General features: G+C 36.7%; 1 protein-coding gene across 2 annotated transcripts in view; it reads left to right on the top strand.

Moving 5' to 3' along the window:
* The window catches only part of ipo11 (importin 11), a 148,136-nt gene that overhangs the window by 46,197 nt on the left and 76,046 nt on the right, over positions 1-25,893 (top strand). For both annotated transcript variants that reach the window (XM_057356365.1, XM_057356366.1), the window contains 5 exons: positions 1,237-1,280; positions 2,543-2,633; positions 5,676-5,723; positions 6,403-6,508; positions 22,599-22,725. In XM_057356365.1, the coding sequence (XP_057212348.1) occupies positions 1,237-1,280; positions 2,543-2,633; positions 5,676-5,723; positions 6,403-6,508; positions 22,599-22,725 (416 nt within the window). The remainder of the gene's footprint in view (positions 1-1,236; positions 1,281-2,542; positions 2,634-5,675; positions 5,724-6,402; positions 6,509-22,598; positions 22,726-25,893) is intronic.

The following is a 25,893-nucleotide window of genomic DNA, read 5'->3' as shown; positions in this document are numbered from 1 at the left end:
TTTTTTCAAAGGAGATAACTTATTTATAAAATGCGCTTTGTAGAGCAGTTTGTCCGTTTAGAGCTACTGAAGAAACAACATGGCAAAAAAATAGATAGACATAGCTCATTCTAATGTAATAAAAACATAACGTTTCATTATTTATGGTCTTTATACACCTCTGAACACATAGTTATGTATATTATATTGCATTTCTGTCAATAGATCCTCCAAAAAATGACATACTGGACCTTCAAGGTATCGTACGATGAAAGTTAGAAATTCCACTATTGTGACAACACTAGTATGACATCAGATGTTCTTGAATGAGCTGGATTTCAAGATATACTACATTATCTTATTTGTTGCTTTAATCTCACAACCTTACCGTCCTCTGTGATGTAACAAATTAAATTCCTGTCAAAGCAATAAGCAGTTTGCTGTAATTTAGAATCTCAGTGTGTACTTTGGTGTCATTTTCTAATCTCTATTGCCGCGGTTCAGTGATTTGTTACTGGCACGGGGAACGCCAATTGGTGAATCATCCAGAGGTCTGGCTGTCAAACCAGTATAATTGCCATTAATTCAGTGACTCGGCAGCAGACGGAATTGTTCTGGCTGGTGGATGACCAACCCATTGGAACACGGATACTAGAAATGATAAACGAGGTGAAATGATCACTTTTAATGACATTGGCTCATGTATAAGTGTTTTGGTCAGATTATGGAACTGTCGGGGCAGGGCTGTATTGTCATCTTACTCAGTCTGGTATCCTGTGATGTTTTGAACATTCTGAGGATTTTAAGTAGACAAAGACATACAAAACGTTGTCTGCACATGTCGAGAATGACTTGATGAGCATATGTTAGAATGGGTTGGAAGTTATAAACCATAACAATCATTCAAAATGATTTGCACCATATGCCAGCATTTTCAGCAAGAGTATTTATGAATGTGTCGGTGAAAATTTACAGGAATTGTTCACCGAAAAATGAAAAAAGTCATCATCTTATTTATCCTAATGTTGTTGCAATCATGACTCTTTACTTTTCCAAATCTTCCTCTTGTGTTTGACAGACAAAAGAGAATCATGCCCATCTAGAGTAACATGAGTGTAAACAAAATCTAGATTTTTGTTTCTTTTTTTTGTGATGGGAGCAGTGAACACTTTCAATGGGTTTTTACAGTAAGTTGTGAATCCTAAACTCTTGCTTGATGTCTGCATTGACATTTGCTTTTAACTTCTCTTTCTACAGCCGTTGAAGAGACGGGAGGTGACTCGTGGAAGTACAGTTTGCGGGTGAGTGGAAATAAAACTCTGAAACCTTGTCAGTTTTGTTTTTTGCATTGCCCTTTACATATCTATTTTCATTTAAATTTGCCTATCTTGTCAGGACAACACGATGTATTCCAAGGGCAATGGGGCGGCCAGTAAATGCAAAGTGACCAAGTTAACAGGTTTTGGATCTTTTCTGTAGGATCATAAAGAAGAGCTATGAATCTATGGGGTCAATGTAACTGTCCTTGTATGACTTAATGTGCATTACATTTGGCTGCCTACCTAATGTGGCTTTTATATCCTGGCTTTAAAATGACATTGGGCAACTAAACTTCTAACCGCAGGCAAGAGTAGCGTTTTACATCACATTTGTCATGACTTGGTGAAGGAAGCCTCTGTGGAATCGTTTCACCTTCAAGTAGGAAGCGAATATCTTGAAAATAAAGTATTAGGCATGAATAGCATCTCTGAGTGGAACTGTTCACAAGCAATATAAATCTTAAATGTCAGTCTAAAGGAGCGTTGCACAACTGGTGGCCCTCGAACCCAAAATTGGGACATGGATGGCAGGAATAAATAATAAATGACAAATAAGTGTGAAATAAGTTTGTCCCTATTTCAGCTTTTTATGTTTTCATTGGTTTAAGATAGGGGGTGTGTTATACATCTTCTGAAAAAGCACAGCATTTACAGATCCAAACACAAGCAAATGCTCTTTGACAAAAACAACATTTTCTCCACTTTTTTGTTTTGAATGTTTTTTTATGAATATACCAACCCACGTTTGGGAAGATGTAAAAATAACAAGTGAAAATAGAGAAAAAAACATATTATTCTGTTATCTCTATTGATATATTTTTTGTTCATATATGCATAGAAGAAAATATTCTGGGAGCTATGAATGTTTATGAAAATGTTCAAAAATGCTTGCAATGCCATCATGCATACCTAGCCCTGATACCTGTCTTCATTGATTTTTTCTCTGACCTGCATCGATTACTTCAGAGTTTCTGAAGGCACAGATCATATGTTTCGACATGCGTGACGAATGTAAAGCATGTTTCGCTTGGGTGTTCCAAGCTCTAATAACAGTCACCAAGGGCCACTGGTTCAGGACTAACACCATGAAACCTCCATCAGTGCACATTATTGATTGTGTTAGTGATGGATAACTTAAGATCACATGGGTTACTTTTCATGTGGGTAAATGTTTGTGTTTATGTATTGAATACAACTTCATGTATGTGTCATATCTTGTTTCATTTCGCACAATATATTTACAGCCATGCACGGAAGTGTTGTTCCTGGACGTTTTCCACAACTACAGCCAAACTTTGACCCCAGTGCTACTGGAAATGGTGCAGAATCTCCAAGGTTAGTTTTGTACATTTGTTCACCCTCACGTCGTTCCAAATCCTGATACTGTTGGCATATAATGTTCATAGTGATCTGGAGCCATCAAGCAAAAATGGCAAAAAAGATCTTGCATTCCCTTCAAAGCTCACATTTAGCCAATGCGTTTGCAACTGGGACTCAAAGCATGGGTTAGAAAATCCTAAAATTCAACTTAAATAAAAAATAAAAATAAAATCATTTTTGGGAGCTAGCCCTTTAAATTTCAATATGTTTCTCTGAGCTTTACAGGCTGTTATTATAGCAACTACTATAAATGTATTATTATGGATTTAGCACATAAAATATTTTTTTCCGTTTAATATATATTTTTTATGAATTTTCTGTAAATAACGACAGGCAAACTTTTCCTAATGAACTCATAGTTCATACCTTTGGGGTGGATGATCTATTCATGGATGCAGTATAGATTCATTTTTTCTAATAATGGACTTAAAAAAGTCAACATTATCATGAATGACTGTAGGGATTCAAGGACACAATGAATAAATTAGGCAAGTCAAAGCTTTTAATATGCTGATTAAAGTCTCACTGATCAAACAAACCTTACTGGTTAAATGGAGCAGTCATTATGTTTTATAATGAAAGCCATGTCAGATGGAGTGCGAGTAGATCTCATAATATGATCCTCTTATAAAACGGAAGCTTGGTTATTAGTGATCCTTTTTATCTCCATGAATTATCATTAACTTCTTATGTGACATATTTAACTGTCCATGTCTGACGCAAGAGGCAGCTGTGAAAATATTTCGCGACATCTTTTTGAAAACGTTTAAACATGGAAGTACTATTGACATTAGCTTGGAGAGGCATGCATGACATCAAATGACACATGTCGTGCCATCGGTTCTTCTTCATCAAACATCTCTGTGTTTCTAAATGAAGGGTATTCTCTGCTTCTACTTTAGATGTTGCCTTGCAGGGCACATGTCACCTTCATCGCTTGTGCGTTACTGTTAGCCACAGGTAGCAATTATGCTAACTCGCTCAGCCAAGGACTGCCTGACAACTGTTACGCTCTCATTACTTTTCATATAGACTCCCTAATTAATAAGCGAATGAGTCAAATGACTTTCCTCATATTACTTCATTAAAATAGTCGGTTAGCTTCACATGTACAGTGGGGTTTGAAAGTTCACCTTGAAAGTCAGGGACTTAATGTGGACCTGGAAATGAAGTTTTAGAATAAAAAAATAAATGAAGGAGGTGTAAAAAGTGATATTTAAGATTCCTGACTTTGTAGGTTGCAAATTAAAGGAGAAAATTGGTCATGAAAACCCATTTGTACGAAAGGTCGGATGTCCTTGCTTCCAGTGAAGCACACAGGATGTTATCTGGAACGTGCGGAGATCATGCTGGGATAATAAGAATGATCAGGATGTTCAGAGACTTGATTTAATGCCAGTTCGAAGCATGCTGTCCTTAAAGCGCAAGAGGGACATAGTAAGAAAATCTGAAATTCATGCTCATTTTTAATGTTATATTTAGTAATAGAGTTTGTAACAAAAAGATAAATAAATATTTTTAAAAAATGCATTTTGGACTATTAAAAATCGCTGTTATTTAAATTCTTTTAGACATCCATACTGTAATTGTCACGGACTGGCAGAAGAACCCAAATGCAGGCAGACAGTAAGGGGTTAACAGAGACTTTATTTTAACAAAGAAACAAAAGACAAAACAAAAACCCACGAGGGGGTAAATGACAAAGTAACAAAATAATGATACACACAACAGGACCAAGGCTAACTAAACACTAAACTAGACAATACTTTGACAAAGACTAAACTAAACACTTACTGAAACAGGAACAGGGAGCACATGGAACGTAAAGCAGACATCAACCACGGGTAAGCTCGACAAACGTACACACTCAACGCAATCCAAAGGCACAAGACAAAGAAACATGAGGGTATAAATAGAGAAGACAAAGGAGGGATAACGAGCAGGGGCAGGTGTAGAACATAAGACACAAGAGGGAGACAATACCGGAAACGAGAGGGGCGGGACCAATGACAAGACCTGAGAAAACACATGAGATGTCAAAAAACAAACATCTCATGGTCTTCTCACATAAAACCTAAGGCTTTGCCATGGCTCTGCTACAGGACCAAGAAAAACATGACTAAGGAAGCAGAGCCATGACAGTAATTGTCCAAGTACAATGGTTGTTAAAGGGATAGTTCACCCAAAAATAAAAATTCTTTCGTCATTTACTCACTCTTATGTCATTCCAAACCGGTATGACTTTCTTCTGCAGAACGCTACAGAAGATATTTTGAAGAATATTGGTAACCAAACAACACTGGCCCCCATTAACTTCCATTGTATGGTCACAAATCATTTCCCAAAATATCTTCTTTTGTGATCCACTGAAGAAAAAAAATATATATATACAGGTTTTGACTGACATGAGGGTGAATAAATGACAGATTGGGGGGTTAACTATCCCTTTAACTTGTCTTGCATAGAATTAAAATAACATTGCTTGTCAATTACTTTAATATCTAATTTGAAATTCAGTGATTTTCCAGAGTGGACAAGTGGTGATTTTAGCGAATCCCGTTTCATTATGGCGTGAAGTGAACAGCATTATAAAAGCACCCAATTCAGATGACTGTGATAATGATCTCTCTGTTAATTTCCTTGTAGTGTCATTATCTTTATTTCACTTCCCTTTCCAGCGTTTTCTTTGTTCTAATTATACATTGACATTTACGGAGCGTTGCCTCCTCATTGTCACTTGGGGAAGGTTAATTGTGATTGGCTGTGGGAAATGGAACACAAGTTTTGGTTGTTTATGTTATTACGATTATAGCATTTTGCATGCTTTGTGGTGATTATTGCACATGTGTGAAAGCAGTGGGGTTTAGTTGTAGCATAAGTATATCCTTTTAAAAATCTACATCTGTGTGTACAGTTTTTACTGCAGTTTGTTGTTATACCAGTGATATTATGCTTGGTGTTTAATGCTAAATTGGTAGTTTGTTTTTTCTCTCGCAGGTCCCAGTAATGTGGAGGAACCGGTACAGATGCTCATGAAGGATGCAGGTGTTTTCCATCTCTTCCTTCTGAAATATATTTAAAGCTGAAGTGTGTCGTTTTTTATGTTTGCATACTTTCCTGTGTCTGGAAATTTGGAGTAAATCGCTGGTTAAATTTCCTGAAAAATGTGAACTTGTGGTGATTTCTTAACATTGCTTCTTGATCAAGCAGGCACAGCAACATGGTCTCAACCAATGATGTGAGTTTGGGGCGGGACTATCTGTTTGGTTGACCAATGTTTAGAAAATCTGTGGAATAAAGAACAGCTCCATTTGGTGATGTTAATGGTGTATAAATTGCAGTTTACCCCAAAATAAAATTCTGTCATCATTTCCTCACCCTCTTGTCATTTCAAACCTGTATGACTTTCCTTCTTCCGCAGAACACAGAAGAAGATATTTTGAAGAAAGTTGGTAACCAAACAGCACTGGACCCCATTCACTTCTATTGTATGGACACAAAACCAATGCAAGTGAATGGGGGCCAGTTAACAACATTCTTCAAAATATCTTCTTTTGTGTTCTGCGGAAGAAAGAAAGTCACACAGGTTTGAAATGACATGAGGGTGAATAAATGATGACAGAATTTTTATTTCTGGGTGAACGATCACTTTAATACCCAAACGCGTCTTTAAATCAAAGGTTTCGAGATACTGAGCTTTGCAAATTTGTTTGTGTCGTTTCAGTATACAACGCTGTGGGGCTTGCGGCGTATGAATTGTTTGACAATGTGGACTTTGATCAGTGGTTCAAGAACCAACTCCTTGGAGAGCTTCAAGTCAGCCACAACAGGTATAATCAAATAAACTTTATCGATCTCCTCTGAAAATCATTTAAACCTTGCAATGTTTACTCGAGGGCCTGAAAAACACATGAAGGTGAATGAAGTCAGGAAGTCCACAATATGACGTTTCACATCAAAGATTTCTGTAGATAAAACAGGATTCGCTCCTATTGTTTTTTCTGTGAAGTGATGTCACCCAGCAGGTGCATTCAAAGAAACGCTTGTGTGCCACAGTAGGATCTAACCCTTCTCCAGATAAAAGACTTCATATCTTTCTTTTAGATGTTCTTTTTTATTCCATTACTTCCCTCTGAGCTGCGAGACGCTTTACTTCATCAAAAAAATGCGGGATGAACCTCTGCACCTTCCAGGTTCTTTTTCATTTCGCTGTGATTGTTTCTGGAACTTTAGGCAGGTTACGTAAGAGGCGTATAGGTACACACGTACTTTAATAGTGCTAAATATAGTTTGGTTTGCATTGTTATATTGGCTTCAGTAGCTTATAATTGTACATTGAATGGTAAACGAGGACAGCCCATGGAAAAAGCTGATATCTTTCGGGTTTTCTCTGTAGTCTTTTTAATAACAGCACACAAAAGATTTAGATCAACCTCTCAGACAGGAGCCTGGATAATCTTTACACTGTGTCTCAATGACATTCACTGCCTTCTTACAATAGCAGTATTATATCGGCTGGAGTTGATGAATTGGTTTGGCAGCGTTCTTCTGGAGAATTCCGGCAGTGGATTGGATGAGGTCACAAAAGTTGGGAGGATGCGAGACGTGTACAGATGTAAAATAAATCATATCTGATAGAGAAGAGTGTAGAAATATTCATTGGTGGCCGTATGGGCTGGGCTAACATTGAAAGAAATTTTGAAATAAAGGAGATGCTACTTTTGTAATATGTTACATACTTGGTAACACTTTACAATAAGGTGCTATTTGTTAACATTAGCAAATGCTTTAGCTAACAATGAACAATTTAGTTTTTCAGCATTTATAAATCCTTGTTAATGTTAGTTCATGTCAATACAGTTATTGATGTTAGTTCATGGTGCATTAACTAGGGCTCAACGCTCAGGATTTTTTCAACTGGCCCGGCTGGGCAAGTGATTCCATTTTTTTCTGGCCCTGCCAAAATTTTCACTGGCCCCATCACAAAAAGTATTAAATAAATCTAGTTATTTGTTTGTTGGTTTTCTTACCTATGTAATCTTAATAAATAAGGGTGTCATACCATAAAAACTATTAGCCTATAACTCAAAATTTCAAATATTGTTGAAGACAACTAATCAATGAGTACTAAAATAAGATAATCAAAAAGTAATCAAAGTATGCACAGATAAATGTAATAAAGCAAACATACAAATAATCAGTGCATTTCATGCGTTTAAGGTTGGTCTAATAATAGTAGTTATCAGGTACAGAAATTAAATAATGTAAATGCTTTATTGTCTTCATTGTATTAAATATAATATTGATTTAACCTTACTAAAGTTATAATTTAATCAGTGGAGTGCAATGAGTGTTTTTGTCTTTGTTGTTTGATGAACAAAACTGAGGCGTTTATTATGCTGCTGCCCCTTTAAGAGAAGCACGGATCTAATATAATGTAACACACGCGTTTTGTTCCCACATGCGTTTTTTTCCCGTAAGACATAATTGATTACTTTTTACAAGGATACTTGGTAATATTGGCATTTTGGCATAATTTTGTGTCGACATGTCAGATTAAGAGTAAGAAGACGTGAAAGAGAACTCTATTCAGTATTTTCCCTGTTGCCTGATATGGCATTCCGGCCGAGCGCGTATCCCAAACAACACGTGAGAACCGAATCCAGTCCTCTTTTGCATCTTTTTGGTAATATTTAAATAGGCAAGTCTTAAAAACATATACATGATAATTTTCCATGACGATACAGCACTGGCCTGATCGGGCAAGTGACAGTTCTCTCAACTGGCCCGAGGATCTCCCATGCTGGCCCCGGGCCATCGGGCAGTCCTTTATGTCGAGCCCTGTTAACAGTGACAACGTTTGATTTTGATAATGTATTAGTAAATGCTGAAATTAACATGAATTTATATTTAAAAAATGCTGTGTAAGTATTGTTCATTCTTAGTTTATGTTAGCTTACGCATTAACTAATTGTTAACAAACAGTTTCTAATCCGTTTTTTTGTCTACAAAAATAATGTCAAACATTTAAAGGGATAATTCACCCAAAAATGAAAATTCTGTCGTGATTTACTCACCCTCAATTTGTTCCAAACCTGTATACATTTCTTATTTTTCCCCTTTCTACTATGGAAGTCAATGAAGCATCAGAAATCTCAGTTGCTAACATTTTTCTAAATATCTTTCTTTGTGCTTAACAGAACAAAGAAATCTTTACAAGTTTGGAACAACTTATGGGTGAACTATCCCTATATCCTTTGTAAGATAACATTTTAATCAAGTGACCCTAGACTTCTGACAGTTTTGACGGTTGTGAATATCAAAACAATATTAGAAAGTAAACAGATAGCCATGTAAAGTTTTGTCTTGGTACAATACCTTCGGTACTTTAGTTAGTTGTACACCAATACTAGGTAGTGCTAAATTGTATTTTAGCGTTGGTGACAATTCTGTGTTTAAAACCAGTTAATCTTCACATGACTTGACACAAAGCCATTTTGTCTTCACAAAGACTGGAAAAAACTGAGCTCTGTTGTGGAAGATCTTATTAAGATGGCTTTTGAAAACCATAACCCCTTTTTCGTCTTCATGCATTTGCCTGTGTGTTTTGTCGTATCTTTTGGTTTTAAGAAAAGAAGGGAGTAAGAAAAAGGGATTTTAACCTCATCTGCATATTGAACGTCACATTTACATGCAGTTCCATGTTTTTTTTATTTTAATAACCCACGTTTGTCATTCCTGTAGGCTAGCACATGATGTGCTCAAAACTTTATGTCCGTCTCGCATAGAATGGCAAAGACATCTGCAGGCAAGTATGTGCGCATCTGTGGGCTTTGGTGTGGCTCTGGGGGGGTTCCAGCAATCGCTCGACTGCCTGTGTGAGTTTGTGGGTGTTGAGGGGAAGTCTAGGTGCCTGATACTGACAGATCAAGCCAACGTACGCCTGCAACTTTTTAATCAGCTGCATTTGTCAATGTCGTGATGGGACCGTATGCTTGAAGAAGCCTCGGAGGGATTATCAGAGAGACACATGACTAACCCTGGTGCTGACATCTGATATCTGCCATCTGCGCCTTGGGCTGCGGGATTTGACAAGTTTATACACGGCAGAAAGTTCACAGTATGCATTATACCTCCATAATTTGTCCCCGCTCCTTTTTTATGAGAAACGCTTGCAAATTCCTCGACCTTGTGTGTGTCATTTCCCGACTGGCAGCCCTCCAGACATTGATTTATCACTTCATCCGACCTACAGTGTCACCGAGTCAAGAGTCTTGAGCTTTGCCTTGATAAACAGATTATCTGCCGACTGATCTACTGCTTCTGAGGTAAAAAGAAGTAGCTGCTTTTCGTCAGGTGTTACTAAAGACTGCATCAGTTGGCGGGGGAAGTTTGTTTAATATCTCTTGTTTGTTTATATTTTTTTATTGTTTTTCTCTGAAGTTCTTGGAGGCATGCGTGTTTCTTTTCGTCCTGGCTGTGTCACATTCTTTGAGCTTGTAGGGACTCGGGTCAGTGGTCGATGACCCTCGCCGCATGCCAGAATCCATCGTGTTTCGAGCGCGGCATAAAAGCCACACCGCGGGCGAGCTGGGAAAGCGGTAACGTGTGTGACGGTCAGCGTGCGATGCGCAGCAGCATGAAATGACCTTAAAGCTTAAGCTTGGCAACTGTGGTGCTAGTTCAGCTGTGGGGAAGTGAACCACGTCGAGTGGCAAATCACAAATATCAGTCTGGTCCGCAAAAGCTTATAACACCTTCTCAAACTCACTCGAAGTCGTGATGTGTCCAAATATTTATGTTTACATGAAATAGGAAATTATAATTGTGGAGGTTTTTTTGGGCTCTGTATTTTTTTTATTGGGCTCAATGGATATCGTAAGCTAAGATAGTTAGAGTCATCAGTATCCATCAGTTTCAGTTTTATTGGCTGGGTAAGGGTACGTACCTTGTGTCAGCAGTGCAAACGTTTTGCAATGAGTTTGTCTGATGTTTGTGGAATATCTTGGAAGGTAAAATAGTTTTTTAGTTTTGTATAAGAAACACAAAGACAAAGATGTTGTTAGTGTTGTCTGCACAGATTTTCGTAGGGCTGATCGAATGGATTTACGCAACATCTGGAAATATACTGTATATATATATATATATGTGTGTGTGTGTACACTGTTTAATCAGGGGGATATTAATAATCCTGAATATTTATAATGTATTATTATAATTTTTTTTAAATCCAGTATTGCAATAATATTGTTACTGCTACAATAATTGTGTATATTATACAGGGTTTTTCCTGCATACGTAGAGAATTTGGAGGCTGCCGCCTCAGCCAAATTTTGTGCCGCCTCCGACTCTCTGCAAAATTATGTCGGGTGTCTTCACAAAAAACACTGCGGGCATTAAACAGACTGTCATTTGTAACTGCAGTTGCGGCATTACGCCACAATAGAGGCGCTGTTTTCAGCACAGTGAGGCGCCGAAGAGGTCAGTTGAAGAACTTGGGAGCTGTATTAGCTGTGTTTGACGGCTGTTCATGTGTTTTACGTTCAATTTTTTAAAAATGTTTCCTAAATTAAAGTGCTGTATATCATTGGAATGTTTTTAGCTGTGAAGTTGGCTCGTAGAATCAGCGTTATACTGTACACAGCGAGTTCGCCAGTATGAACGCACATTGCGATCAGACCGACTCGCACACAAATGACTCCTTTGAACCGATTAATTTAAACAGAATGTAAGAGATCAGCGATTCATTCAAAGCTCAGTGAACCACAAGAGAACGTAGGATGTGAATGAACTTTGCTCATTTAGTAAGACTGGTTAATTATCGCATGAAAAGTTAGTTAAGCTTGTATTCAAATTTTCAACTTTTCTGTTCAGGTGAATAAATTGAATGTTTTCTATAACGTATTAGTTGTCATTTTCATCAAATTTTTGGAACTTTAATATAAGTGTTTTGTTAAGTCACTTAAAGGGACGGTAGGCCTACACGCGCATTGCACCACCTCCGCCTCATTTTGAGCCAGGAAAAACCCTGTTATAGTACATTACATAGTTTTAAAAATTGTATTCTCAGAATCTGTATCAAATAAACCTGCGTCTAACTTGCGCTCAGAATGTGATTTCATTTTTGGGCAGTTCTTAGCCAGAACAAGCAACAAATACAACTGGCTTTATGCTGAAAATGTGATTAAGGGAAATGTCTGTCTGAGTGTATAGCTGTATGACAGCAGGACTCTTTAAACCGATCATTCATCGTTCTATTCTCTGTGAATAGAGGAGTCATTCTATAAATAGGGGTACATTTCATATCATCATATAAGTGAAGAAATCAGTGTGTTTTTTTGCTAAATATTCTACTTGTTTCCATAATATATCACTGGAATGTGCAAAATTCATTAATTGGCAAGCTTAAGCTCAAATGATAACTTAAATATTTAAATCAAAATAAACATCTGATTCATTATTTTGTCAACTGTGTTACAGACAAAAGTTGTGTCATAGAAGACATGAATGAAATACTAAGCATTTGATAAAACATTTGTTTGGAAGTTCTTTAGTCTATTTTCAGTGTGTTTGTGGTTGTTTGTCTAACTGCTTTGAAAATATGAATTTTGAGCTGGATAATTGATATTCTGTGGGATAGTATCATCAAGGATGATTTTTTTTCCTCTACATTAATCCACATTACATTGAATTTAGAGTTATTCAACATTATTATGTCAGACCTTGCTCTCTAAAAATGTCCCCCATCATTTTTATTACAGTTCAGCCAACATTTAAACAAATTATGGCACAAAAATCCCATGTAACACAGTTGACAACAAAGTAACACAGTTGACGGGAAGCATTAGGAAAAGAAGAGAGAAACCTTGCTTTATGATAAAAACTTTATTTTTGATAACAAATCTACAATCTGTCAGATGCAATTAAGCCATGCCACTTTTCTCGTTGTTTCTTTAAATATGCAGCCCTTTTCTCAGGATCCGCATCACGCCGAGCCCTGTACTGGCGCTGCTTCTCAGCAGCAGATAACCTCATCTCGCTAGACCATGTCATAGTCCTGCCTTCTTGTTCATGATTTTCTAGTCTTGTGGCAGGATCGTGACAGATCCCTTATGTTTAGTGTGAGAAAGTCATGGTTTGTTTATCATTTGACATGCCATGTGCTTCTCTCAACGGTTTGTGTGGAGAAGAACCCATATGCAGGCAGCAGCGGTGAAGGGGTTAACAAATTATTTATTTAACAAATAAAACACAAAACAAAAACCCACAATGGGGTAACGAAGACAGGACTAATATAAAAACAGAAACCAAAATACTGAGGGGGCAAAAACAGCAGGACAAACATAACTAAAACTTAAACACGACACAACGTCTTACCAAAACACAGAAGGGTAACAAAGGCAGGGCAGGGTAAATAACAAACACGTACTTCACAGAAAGGCAAGGAATCAAGGACACGAGCAAAACACACCGCCATCTACAACCAGGTAGGTACAAGAACAACGATCGAGCACAGGACAATGAACACGAGGATATTTTATAGGGAGACAAACAAAGGATAATAAACGAGGGGCAGGTGAGGAACATGAGACACGGCAGGGAAGCAATACGGGAAACGAGAGGGGCGGGGCCAATGACGAGACACAAGAAAGCACATGGCATGTCAATGATAAACAAACCATGACTTTCTCACACTAAACATAAGGGATCTGTCACGATCCTGCCACAAGACTAGAAAATCATAAACAAGAAGGCAGGACCATGACAGACCAGAAATTACTCTGTTTTGAAATAGTGTATAGCATAATTGATAGGGCTAAAATTACATATGTCATCAGGAAACTGTCATTTCAAATCACTGAAACATATCAAAATGATCCATGAAATTATTGTTTGTTAATATGAGTAGGCTATAGGGGTAGAATGGAAAATATCTATAATGATGTCGTTAAGTCTAGCTAGAGTATAAGGATTTATTCAGTGTATGGATAATATTGTTGAGTTAATCCCTGTATCATTCAAAATTTTAATAACAATAATTAAAAAATGGTTTCAGATCAGCTGACTTCTTCCCTGATAAGTATAACTCAAATCATGCATTTATGTAATTACTACCTTATTACAATTTTATATATTATAATTTAATTTCTGTGTAGTATCAATTTAATCAAGTTAATGTTTTTAATCAATGGACTTAATAAGCATAAACCCAGTAAACCCTTACAACATTGTCAACCGTGTTATCCCTGTCAACTGTGTTACACTTGATGGGTAACATAGTTGACAGGTAACATAGTTGACATTTCCTCCATTTTAGACCCATTTTAGGCCCTACAGACCTTAAACATGTCACCATATGACCTTGATCAACTTATATTTCTATGTACTTTCTTCACATTTTGTTGATTATAACATCTAAGATAAATACACAAGAAAATGTTGATAACATAGTTGATGAACAATTAATCCACTCCATATGCAGACAATCATTTTGATGAAATATTGAAGAGGAGGAGTTGAAAATTACCACACTGTCTTCAGAATTCCTGCCAAAAAGGGCGTGGCATCACACATTGTTGATTATTTGAATTTGGAGCAAACCATTGCTGATTTATAGGGGTTATATAAATGGGTAACATAGTTGACAAAGATTTCTCGGACACACACAAAGTGAATAATTTTATGTTTATTAAGGATTCAAATAGTTTTAAAAACACCTTTATCATGTTTTAATGATTATTTTGAACAAATAATGCTGAAAATAATATACACAAACATGTCTTCTAGGGTTAATTTTGAAGAGCAAACTTGAAATGCATGAAATCGGACAGCACAAAAACTGCAAATTCCCGTATATAATTTGCATTTTTTGCTAAATAAATTAAAGAATTTGCTAACTTTCTTTATTAAAAGAAAGAGAAATATCACCTAATATAAAATTGGTCATTGCTTGAAATTAATATTTAGTCAAATTGATAAATACACCCCATGGACATGGTATGTACCCGTAATTATAGAATCACTCAGCAGAATATTATGATCATCATCTTTAAGGCATATTATGTTTCCTTGTGCTTCAAGAGATTGAAATACTAAATAGCAGAATTTTTCAATTCCCTGAACACGTATAACCGTACTCCTTCATAACTAAATCCCCCAAATTCAATTTTCAATACAAAACGGTCACAGCGACCCAAATGCAACACGCTTAATAGTTCTTTCACTCATAACACAAAGGCGGCAAGTCACCTCTCCATTTTTGTGACTTGAATTTTTCACAATAATATGAGTTTTGTCCAGAGGGACTGTGCTGTCAAAAACTCCTGTGAGTTTTTCATTTTAGGATGGGTATTACATCTTCAGATGGAAGAGATAATTAACATGGTGATCAGAAGCTCAGGCATATGTTTGACAATTTGCGAACTTTGCAATGCAACCATATATGATGTATTTTTACCAAGAATCTGAGTTAAAAATGGCTGTTTATATGCAGCATATGGGAATAATTGAATCGTTCCTCTAAATTGTGGTGTGTTAAGGTCCATAAATAATAGGGATGTAACAATATTATCAATATCGTGTTGTCGCAATAGCAAAGTAGTCTCAATATTATCGTGGTCACATGATTGTATGAAATGATAGGTCTTCCGGGCCTAGCATAAAGAATGATGTTAACAGAAAAATAGATGTTACCTTTGTCAAGGTCTATCTGGTGCAATTATATTTTTTATAAAAGGGATTTTTAGGTCATTTGACCCATCTCATACTATAACTCATACCTCTAAGCAACAGTTATGATTAGAGGATAAAGAAAATAGGATGCTTATGGCACGTTTCCAAGTCATCGTTTGCCATTTTAAACATTGCAACAAATATCGTACCGTGGACTTTACACCAAGGTATTATCGTACAGTGATATTTTGATACTCTTACGTCCTTAATAAATAATAAACAACTTTTCATACTTTATCATACTTTCCTGCTGCTGTTGAGGTGTTTTTAAGTATGCTGACATAGCAACCAAAAATGTCATGTTTTTATTTTTGTGAGTAAAAGGTTTAGGCGTTTTTGCAGATTTCTCTGTTGCTTTGGTCTGCTATGTGCATTCATGTAAAAATAACTTTTCAAAAATCAGTCGTTTAGTTTAATGTTGAGCGTAATGTTTAGGCGAATGTTTTCTATCGTGTTTAATACTGTGTACTGTATGTGCCTTGTCTTCTCCTTTCCCCATTTACCTCATAACTTTCCTGTCACATTGCTCATTAACTCCTGTGTAAATAATTCATAGTTTATAGGTATACAGTAGAGCTGCACGATTCTGGATAAATTGAGAATCCCGATTCTTTTGTTTCAAATAGAGATTGCGATTCTTTTACTATTCTGAATGATGACTAAAAAAAATGTTTATTTAGGTATGTAATACGTAGGACTTTGCTTCAAAATTATTACATATTTTATGGTTAACCTACAGTAGTTATAGTGAGAAATTTTTTACCACAAATTCCATAAGTTAACTAAAGTGTTTTTTTTTACTTTAAATGCAAAAGTTTAACTTCCTAAAAAGTATTAATGCATTGAGTTAACATGTATATGAAATATTTCTCAGTATAAAAAAATTCATAAGGTGACACTTGCAATTAAAGGTCTTGCCTGATATCTACAGACTGCTTGAAGGGGTCTTTAAAGAAAGACACTACTGATAAACATAACAATGCAGTATTCTCACCTGTAAACAGTTTAAAATAACTTTGGCAACTTGATGAAAAGCTCTAATAGCGCAGCTTCTCTATTAGCGTAAATACAGTGATAAGCGCCACACACTCTGATGACGTGTTTTACCGCAATATAAACGTGCACTCAGATTTGTCAGCGCTACAAACGGTCTAAAATTGATAGTTTCGTTTCAGACCTGACTAGTTAAGATGTGAAGCATATTAGAACAATGTAAGAAAGACACTCATAAGAGCAGTTTTGTTGTCAGGCTGTATTTACTTTATATGTTGGTCTGTTGTTTGGTGTGAGATTAATTTGGGCAGCGTAGGAGCTTGTAAACGCGTCTCATGCTTGTGAGTTGGCAACTCTCTGCTTTAATCCCAATACTTCTGTGATCATTGGACACAGAAATAATGATAGTGTGTGGTTGAAAAGACTGTTTGTGACGTCGTTACCAGGGGCAGACTTACCATTAGGCAAAGGTAGGCAATCGCCTGGGGCCCCGAGCTACCAGGGGCCCCCAAAAGGAAGGGGTGGACTTAACCAATAAGCCATGTCAGCAGCCACGTAGAGCCCCAAGTAATCATCAAAATAGTCGGGATATCCCTGTTAACGTTTTACGTTATTACATCTGTACGAAGGCACTCCCCCCATTATAGATTAGAGTGGACCATTCCATTAGCACCGTATATGCGCGAGACGAGTTCGACACCAGCTAGAGAAAGTTAATGCAGCGGCGGAATTAGTAGAACTGCCCACAGCAAGAGTGTCATTGTGCGGTACATTAGCTGCAAAACGAAGTTAAAGTCGCAGGGAAATAAAACAACAAGAACGCAGCTACACCAGCGGAGAGGAAAAAAGACGATTTACAAAAGATTGTTGCTAAAGTCTCTGCTTTTTCCCCACACAAACTCCACCGCTGCTCCTACAGCAGCAGCGCCTCTCTCTCCCGCCAGACACAGCACTCTCCCGGCCACGAGCAATGAAAATGTGCCGAGTGAGTATTTCTCCATGAACACCGACAACACAGTTATAATGAATGACGACCAAAACATCTGTCAAACAAAGAGCGCTGTGCGCTTGGTAGGAGAGGGCGGCCAGTTCAAAGGTAGAAAGGTTGTTTGACTCCGCTGCGCAGACCGATGGGCACATAAAGACATAATATAATAACGTCAGTACAGTGCTAACGATTCATACTGTACACACTAGTACAGAAATTTGGTCACATTAAAATGCATGAAAGGTCGTTAACCACAAAAAACACGGAGAGAGGGCACACTTTGTAGATAGTAATCCCAGATCAGGGTTTTTCCTGCATAAAGAAATTGGAGGCGGCCGCCTCAATCAAATTTCGTGCTGCCTTAGACTCTCGTCAAAAATATGTCGAGTGTCTTCACAAAAAACACTGCGTGCATTATTAAACAGATTGTCATTTGTAACTGCAGTTACGCCACAATGGAGGCGCTGTTTCGTTACCAGCAGTGAGACGCTGAAGAGTTCAGTAAAAGAGCTATATTAGGAGCTGTATTAGCTGTGTTTCACGTCTGTTCAGGAGTTTTACGTTCAATTTACATTTACTTGAATTTCTTGAAAAGATTTCCTAAATTAACTTGCTGTACATCATTATAATGTTTTTAGCTGTGAAGTTGGCTCGTTGAATCAGCGTTATTCTGTACACAGCGAGTTCGCCAGTATGAACGCACATTGCGATCAGAACGACTCGCAATCAAATGACTCCTTTGAACCAATTCGTTTACATAGAATGTAAGAGATCAGTGAATCGTTCAAAGCTCAGTGAACTACAAGAGAACGTAGGGTGTGAATGAGCTTTGCTCATTTAGTTAGACTGGTTACTTATGGGCGAAAAAGTCTTATAAAAAAGGCTTATATTAAAATTTTCAACTTTTCTGTTTGATTGAATAAATTTAATGCTTTATATAACTTATTAGTTTTCATTTCATCAAATTTTTTTAGAACTTTATTATAAGTGTTTTGTTAAGACACTTATCCCATGTTTTTCATTCCGGAATTAATTATTATATATTTTTTAATTAGTCAGTGTCTGTGTTTATTAAGCTTAGTTTTCCCCTGTCACTTTGACTGGGGGAGAAAAGTTGTGTGCTTTGAGGAGGAAGAAAAATAAGGGTTGCAGTAAAGTAAAATGGTGCATAGTTGGGGCCCCCATACATGGATTTGCCTAGGGCCCCCAAATCACTAAATCCGCCCCTGGTCGTTACATACCTTATGATAATAATGCTATCTCTGCTTCTGCGGCAGCACCAGCACATATTGAAGCGTTATGGTTTTAGTCCGAGGTACATTAGACACGAGAATCATTGATTTTCATTAATGAGATCGCGTGGGTGTTTGAATCGAGATCGCGATCTTTTAACGATTAACCGTGCAGCTCTAGTATACAGTAGGAAGTCTCTGAGGACACAGCTTGCACTAACAAGCAAATAGTAAACTGCTCCCGGCATTAACCTTCACAGTATATTCATGTACTGTAAATATTCTCTGTTATTTACATGTACTGTATTTTGTGGGAATAATCATGGGTTACTTGTCATGTATTAGATGGATTGTCGAACAAGCACAATGTTTTAACCTATTACCTCAGATTGAACTCATTATATCCGAAGCAATACATTTGCTCTATCTGTGGAGTGACCTTTACAGGTAATGTAAGGAGGTGCGGGCTTTATTAGGTCTTGCTGGTATTGGTGCCGATGCTGAAGTTTTTATCACCCCTAGCTGTAATGACTCGCTGGCAACCGGACCAAAGTGGCTTGAACCTCTGGTGTACTTTCTTACACTCTTAGCAATGCCAATGGCGGAGTGATATTTTCTTCAAAAAAGGTTTTGAAATGATTCCTGCCAGTCTGTCTGTTATTGTCTCCAGTGACTTGTGAGGTCCCCGGGGCTCAGAGTCGTGACTAGCTCATTTTGAGAACCGTTCCTGCAAATGGGGATCAGAGTTTTTGGCTTTGATTTTGTGGCTTTGCCTCTGAGTTAAGTTGAATAGAGGCAAGGCAACAAATCCGGTGAAGTGCATTGCAATTCTTTGTTTCTTTGTTCTTTATTACTTTGTACTTGAGTAAATTTGAATTTTTATTAAATATTGAATGATATTTGTTACCATTAAATTTATTCAGGAAATGTATTAATATATTAAAATTAGTGCTGTCAATCGATTCAAAAAATTAATCTGATTAATCACACATTTTCTGTGATTAATCACGATTAATCGCACATAACAATAATATTTTAAAATATACTTTTACATTTTAATAATTTCACATTTAATCTTCAAATTGATGTAGAAACAACATATTTCTTTAACAGCGTCATTTTATGAATGAAAGAAAACATTTTGATATTTATGATATTAATTATAGCCATTCAACAATATAATTGAGAGCTATCATGAAATATACAGAAATTGAAGGAAGTTCTCAAACACTCGTCTTTAATGCTAAATTATAAGTAAATTGCAGAAGAATTCTCATTAAAGCTACAAAATCACATTGCTTTCTTTTATTTTGTTCTTTGATTAACGGTAGTGACAGGAGTCACAGCAGCACGTTTAAGAACGTGGCCCCTTTAAGAGCTGTCTCAGTACGCAGATCTGACCGTCACCGCACTCCCATTTTCACAACTCTTTGCATTCATTTAAGATTTCATTTTACACTTTGAAGTCTTGCTTAAGAAAATGCTAGACAAAACGGCTTTCTTACATAATCTTGTATGATTTTATCCATTCAAGCATGAAAGAGAACTTAACACGGATGTGACACGGTCTGACAGAGATTCACCGATGCAGCCTTCAGCCCGTGACTGTTTACACCAGACTGGACATCGCGTTGCGTTTTGCCGCATCCCACAGTTTAGAAGCCGTCTATCTTAATTGAACGCGTCAAAGCAACTGTTTAAAATCGCGCTTAAGTGGTTTAAAAGCCTGTACACGAATAAGACCGTGATTACATAATGTAACGCTAGACAAAGAATGTCAAAACAAACGGATGCTTCGTTAATTGTGTTAAATATTTTTCACGCGTTAATTTGAAAAAAATTAATCGCATGCGTTAATGCGTTAACGTTGACAGCCCTAATTAAAATATTATGAATATACAAAGCAATGTATTAATTAGTATTCCAATACAATATCCAATACTCCTCTGTGTTTCTTTGATTTGGCGGTGAAGGTGGGATCAAGTTCTTTAGGTTCATATATAAAATGCACATTTAATAAAAAAAAGTGGGAACACTTCAGTATAGGGGGCAATTCTCACTATTAACTAGTTGATATTAGCATGCCTATTATTGGCATATTGGCTGTTTATTAGTACTTGCATGTATCAAGCACATATTCTGCATGACCATACTCTACATCCCTAATCCTACCCAATACCTTAACCTTACAACTACATTACTAACTATTAATAAGCAACCAATTTTATTTTGCAAAGTTTATTTGGGAAAACGTCGTAGTTAATGGTTTGTTAATAGCGATAATTGCCCCCTATACTGAAGTGTGAACAAAAAGGTTCTTAGACCTGATTTTTTGTACAAGAATAAATAGAGCAGAATCAAATACTTCGCTTAAATCAGATTTTTCACACAAAAAAATATATTAATATTAATATTGTTTTTATAATATAAATATGTCAAATATATAAAATAAATAAATAGTATATATTTAGAATATATAATGTAAAATAAATAATATATATAGGCATCATTTCTGTCGTTTGTATTAGCATCAGCATGTCCATAGGAAACTAGATCTGTAAGATTTCCTCAGTGTTGGGTAAGTTACTCTGAAAAAGTAATTAATTACTAGTTACTAATTACACATTCGATAATGTAATTAGATTACTGTACAAGTTACTCTCTTCAAAAAGTATTTAATTACTTATTACTAATTAGTTTCTATATCCTACATCAACCTTGATGAGTTAAGTGATTCAAGGATAGACATGAAATGGCTCTTTTAATTCATTCAAATAAATAATATAAAACTACATTAAGTATTATTATTAATTACAAATGTGAGAATTATACATTAAAGCACGGATTTTAAAGTTAGACTTTGAATTTTGATGTAAATTCCTCTTCTGCACACACACATATTACACAAAGTATTTAGTTTAATTACATCAGAAGTAACTGTAATTAAATTACAGAAAAAATAAGAGTAATCCCTTACTTTACTTTTTCAAGGGAAAAGTAATTAAATTACAGTAACTAATTACTTAGTAACTAGTTACACCCAACACTGGATTTCCTGCACACATTTTTGGAAAGAGAATTATTGACAAACCTTACAAGAAAGTGCCATAAATCAATAGATGAAAGCACTACAACCGTCTCATATGTAAAAGACTCAAAGGCCCACAAATCATCCTTCAGCCTCTCATCTAGTTTTGTTGCGGACATAAATAATGATGAATTAAAGTATTAAACTGCAGCATAATAAAAAGCAAGAGCGAGCAGAATGGAATAGTGGGAAAAGATCGAGCATGTCTTCATATATTGCGGATATTATTACCGTGTATGGATGAATTTTCCAACAGCTGTACACGTTTCGTGAGAATATGAATCTCGAGCGGCCAATTATGTGCATTTTAACACGGTCTTTGAAACTGATTATGAAAATGAATCATGGATTATGCTGTTGAAACTGGGCAATACTTTTGAGATTTCCTCTCCGATTGCACATAACGCTTGAATAATTTTTCACATGCACTTTATCTGGTGTTCTGTGGCGGCACATGAGGATATTTGTGGCTGCTCGTCCACGCGCGCATGATTTTGAGATGGTCGGGCATTTAGGATGTTATCGCACCTTCACATTTATGATCATTTTACGTACGTCTTTATAAATGAAGCGTTTCGTTTTGGATTTCTGCTTGATCTTCTCTTTTAAAAGTCTTTTTGACAGGAAGTTCTTCTCCTTTTCAGTACCCGTGTAATTTTATTAACTCCCTGGAACAGAAACTTTTAAATTGCACAGAATCATTTTAAAGTTTAAGGTGTGCTGAATACCGGATTTAAAGAGTATTCTGAACACGTCGCTTATCCATTGTGTCTAACACCTGCAATTCACAACCTTGTCTCGGAGAAGCTACACTTTTTATGAGATGTAGAGGGGTTTAAAGGCCAGCATAAATGCATGCTCATTTCTTGAGCTCTTGTGTTTTTCAGGTACAAGTTGATCAGAAGGCGGGTCATCTGGCTGATTGGTCAGTGGATCTCGGTGAAGTTCAAACCAGACCTGCGGCCCCTCCTCTATGAGGTCATTCTCAGTCTCATGCAGGACCCCGACCTTGTGGTGAGTCAGTCAAGAACTATAGATATACACTTCTGTGCACTGAATAACTATGTGGTCAAATGAAGGATTTGATTTTCACCTTAGTTATTCCAATATAAAGCTTGGAAAAACAAATGTTTTCAAAAACAAATGGCAAAAACTAGTTTATAAAACTGTTAGTTCTGGTTCTTGATTCTGATTGGTTGTGCCATGTTCTAAGCCAGTGCAAAATTTGCAGAAACATACACCTGTTTTAGAATCGGTTTGCTTTAAACGTTTATAGAGGTAAAGTTGATTCCGGCTTGTTAAGACTATCAGAAGTAGTCAAGAATTAGACCCCTTTTCATTTTTTTGTATTTTCAAACATTCAGATACATTACGGTTGCTGAAAGAAGAACGGTCACAAATTCCCAATGAGTATTGCTAATTATCGACTTGCTTCTTTATCATTGAAAGCACTGACAAATTGCCCATTGGCCCAAATCAATATTGTCTTCCCCAATTAGGACTGCGCGAGGATGCCGATTAGCCGCTTTGTGTCTGGGTAAATAATTAGAGGCCATCATTAGGTGCCAGCTTACCAACAGCACCATTAATCAGCAAGAGCAGTGGGTGATCACTAATGCCACTGTCAGTGACCGAACACTCTCTACAGCATGCAGAGATTAACCGCATTTAGTTGGAAATCAATTTTTTATGTGCAATTTGTACCCTGTGAGAAGCTTTCGGATGTTTTTGCTACTGCCATCCAACACTTTTCCAAAGTAACCTTTTTGTTATGCGACCGTTGAATAGACAGACTTGACATTTCTCACCAGTTATTTCATTGTGTGGGGTCACGTGAAAAATGAACTGGTCGTTCTAGATTGAGCTTTCTTTGTTGCTCTAATGTCTGCTCGCAGTCAGTAGGCTAAATCTCTGTCTGAAAAATGACAGTTATTCTCTTTAAAGCAAACTGTTCATCAAATTCACCACTTTCAACCATAAACTTGAAGGCAATTACTGTCAGATTTTTAAATAACCTGCTGTGGGCAATTTTTATTTTTAGTGAAAATGGTTTTACGCAATTAAAGGTGGTAGATTTTGTCCTGATTTTAAAATTCAACACATACCCCAGTTGCCCCTGTTCGACAACACACTGACATTGATGCTGATTTTGAAAATGTTAACCTTTACATATGTCTAAAATATACATATATATATATTAATGTGAGGTAGAAATGTGCAAAAATACCTTTACAAATACCTCTTGGAATTCACTGAATGAAGACAGATGTTTGTGAAAATTCTTGGTTGTTGGGAATATAGGAGACTGGAAGCGGAATGCTAGCAGAGGTGTGGTCACGTTCATTCTGTGAAGGAGAGACAGAGAAAGAGTATCAGGATCTCTAACTTTAAAGGCAAAGGGCGCTCTGTAGATGATTCAGTCATGATTGAAGTTTTGATTGTCGCTGGCTTCAGAATGCAGCGTTTTGCATTTCATCTTGGTTTAGCTCCTCCCTCTTGTCCATTCCTGCCTTGATCCTGATTACATTTACATGTAAGACTTTGATTATGGTGATATGTGTGCTTGTGTCGTCACCGTGGTAGTTGTGAATGTTATTACTAGGCAGCACTTGGCATAAAAACATGCTGGTGTGATCGATATCTCATATCATATAGAATGAGTGGTTTTGTATTGCAGTATATGTCATAGTGTATTAGTAGATACAATAGTATTATAATATCTTTATTTCGCTGGGAATTGAACGTAAAAAAATGTATTATTCTGTTCATTACTTTGCAAATGATAGATTCTCAATTTCAATGTATTAATATGTTTCTGTTGCTTGGAGCTACAGAAAAATGTTTCTGGAGCGTCGCCTTCGCAGTGTAAAGGATTTGATTCCCAGGGAACATGTATATTGATAAAAACATATTTTGAATGCAGTGTAAATGTTTGCATAACTGTATTTGTACAGCAATTTTCTCTTTATTTGAAATTGAATAGACTCAAACCAAATGAAAAATTATATATAATAATACAATTAGACTTGTTAGATTCTAAGACTTGATATATATCCACACCTGTGAATTTTACAGTTTTCAAATTCACTCTATTCAGTCTATATTTTTGGCATTACTCTGTTTATCGCTCTCCTACAGGACATATAACACAGTCCTTCCCACTGGTATCTCCACCATCATGCAATGTACACAGTCATGCTGCCCAGCCCTAATATGCACTTATTTATTGATTTATTTGTTTGTTTATGTAACCGGTGTAGTCTAAGCACCGAGGCCAATGTTTGGCATGATCTTTCGTGCCATATCAACCCCTAAAGTCTCGAGAGGCTTAGATCCTGTTTAAATATTTAGCTTTCGATGGCAGACCATTAGCATGCAGCTCAAACGTCTGAAAACACTTGTGTGTTTGTGTGCGTTTACGTGCGTGCCATGAGAAACTGAAATCTTGGAGATCAGCTCAAAAGGTTGACTACAGGCTCACTAAATACAGTTACCTCCTCTTCAACCGTGCAGCTGCATGTGTGCGAGGGAAAACCCAAATAAAGTTAACATGTTTATTATTAACTTATTGAACCCAACTATAAAACCAAGTTCTGTGTTACTTGAAGAACCAAAAGCTGAGACAACAGGGAGGACATATTGAAAATCGATGGAAAACAGAACAAACTGAGAGCACCAGTAGAATATTCAGTTAATTGATTTCACTTATCATTGTTTGATAAATACAAATATCAACCTTAAGATGAAAAAAAAATCAAGTTTATAACAATGGTTTTTACCATACTGATAGGTCGGATGTCAAGAGCATTTTTTTTTATTAACTGTTTTTTAAAGCATAGTTTTCCATAGTTAGAGGAAGATCCCATCCCTACCCATCTCCTTCAGGCTATCGCTCCATCAGTTGTCCCTGCTCTCATCCATATTATCATCTCCTCTCTCCACACTGGTACATTGCTACAACCACTGCTTTTAAGGAGGCCCGCCTAACCCCACTTCTGAAGAAACCCACACTTGATCCTGCACGTGCAGAAAACTACAGGCCAGTATCTCAGCTCCCATACATTGCTAAGTCTCTGGAACGTGTTGTGTTTGACCAACTCTCCTCCTTCCAGTCAGGTTTCAAGACCGGCCATTCAACTGAAACTGCCTGACTCTCTTTCATCAAAGCTCTGAGATTGGCAT

Source organism: Triplophysa rosa, linkage group LG17, assembly GCF_024868665.1.
Source record: "Triplophysa rosa linkage group LG17, Trosa_1v2, whole genome shotgun sequence".
NCBI classification, from domain to species: Eukaryota; Metazoa; Chordata; class Actinopteri; order Cypriniformes; family Nemacheilidae; genus Triplophysa; species Triplophysa rosa.
This window is presented reverse-complemented; position numbering and strand designations above follow the sequence as displayed.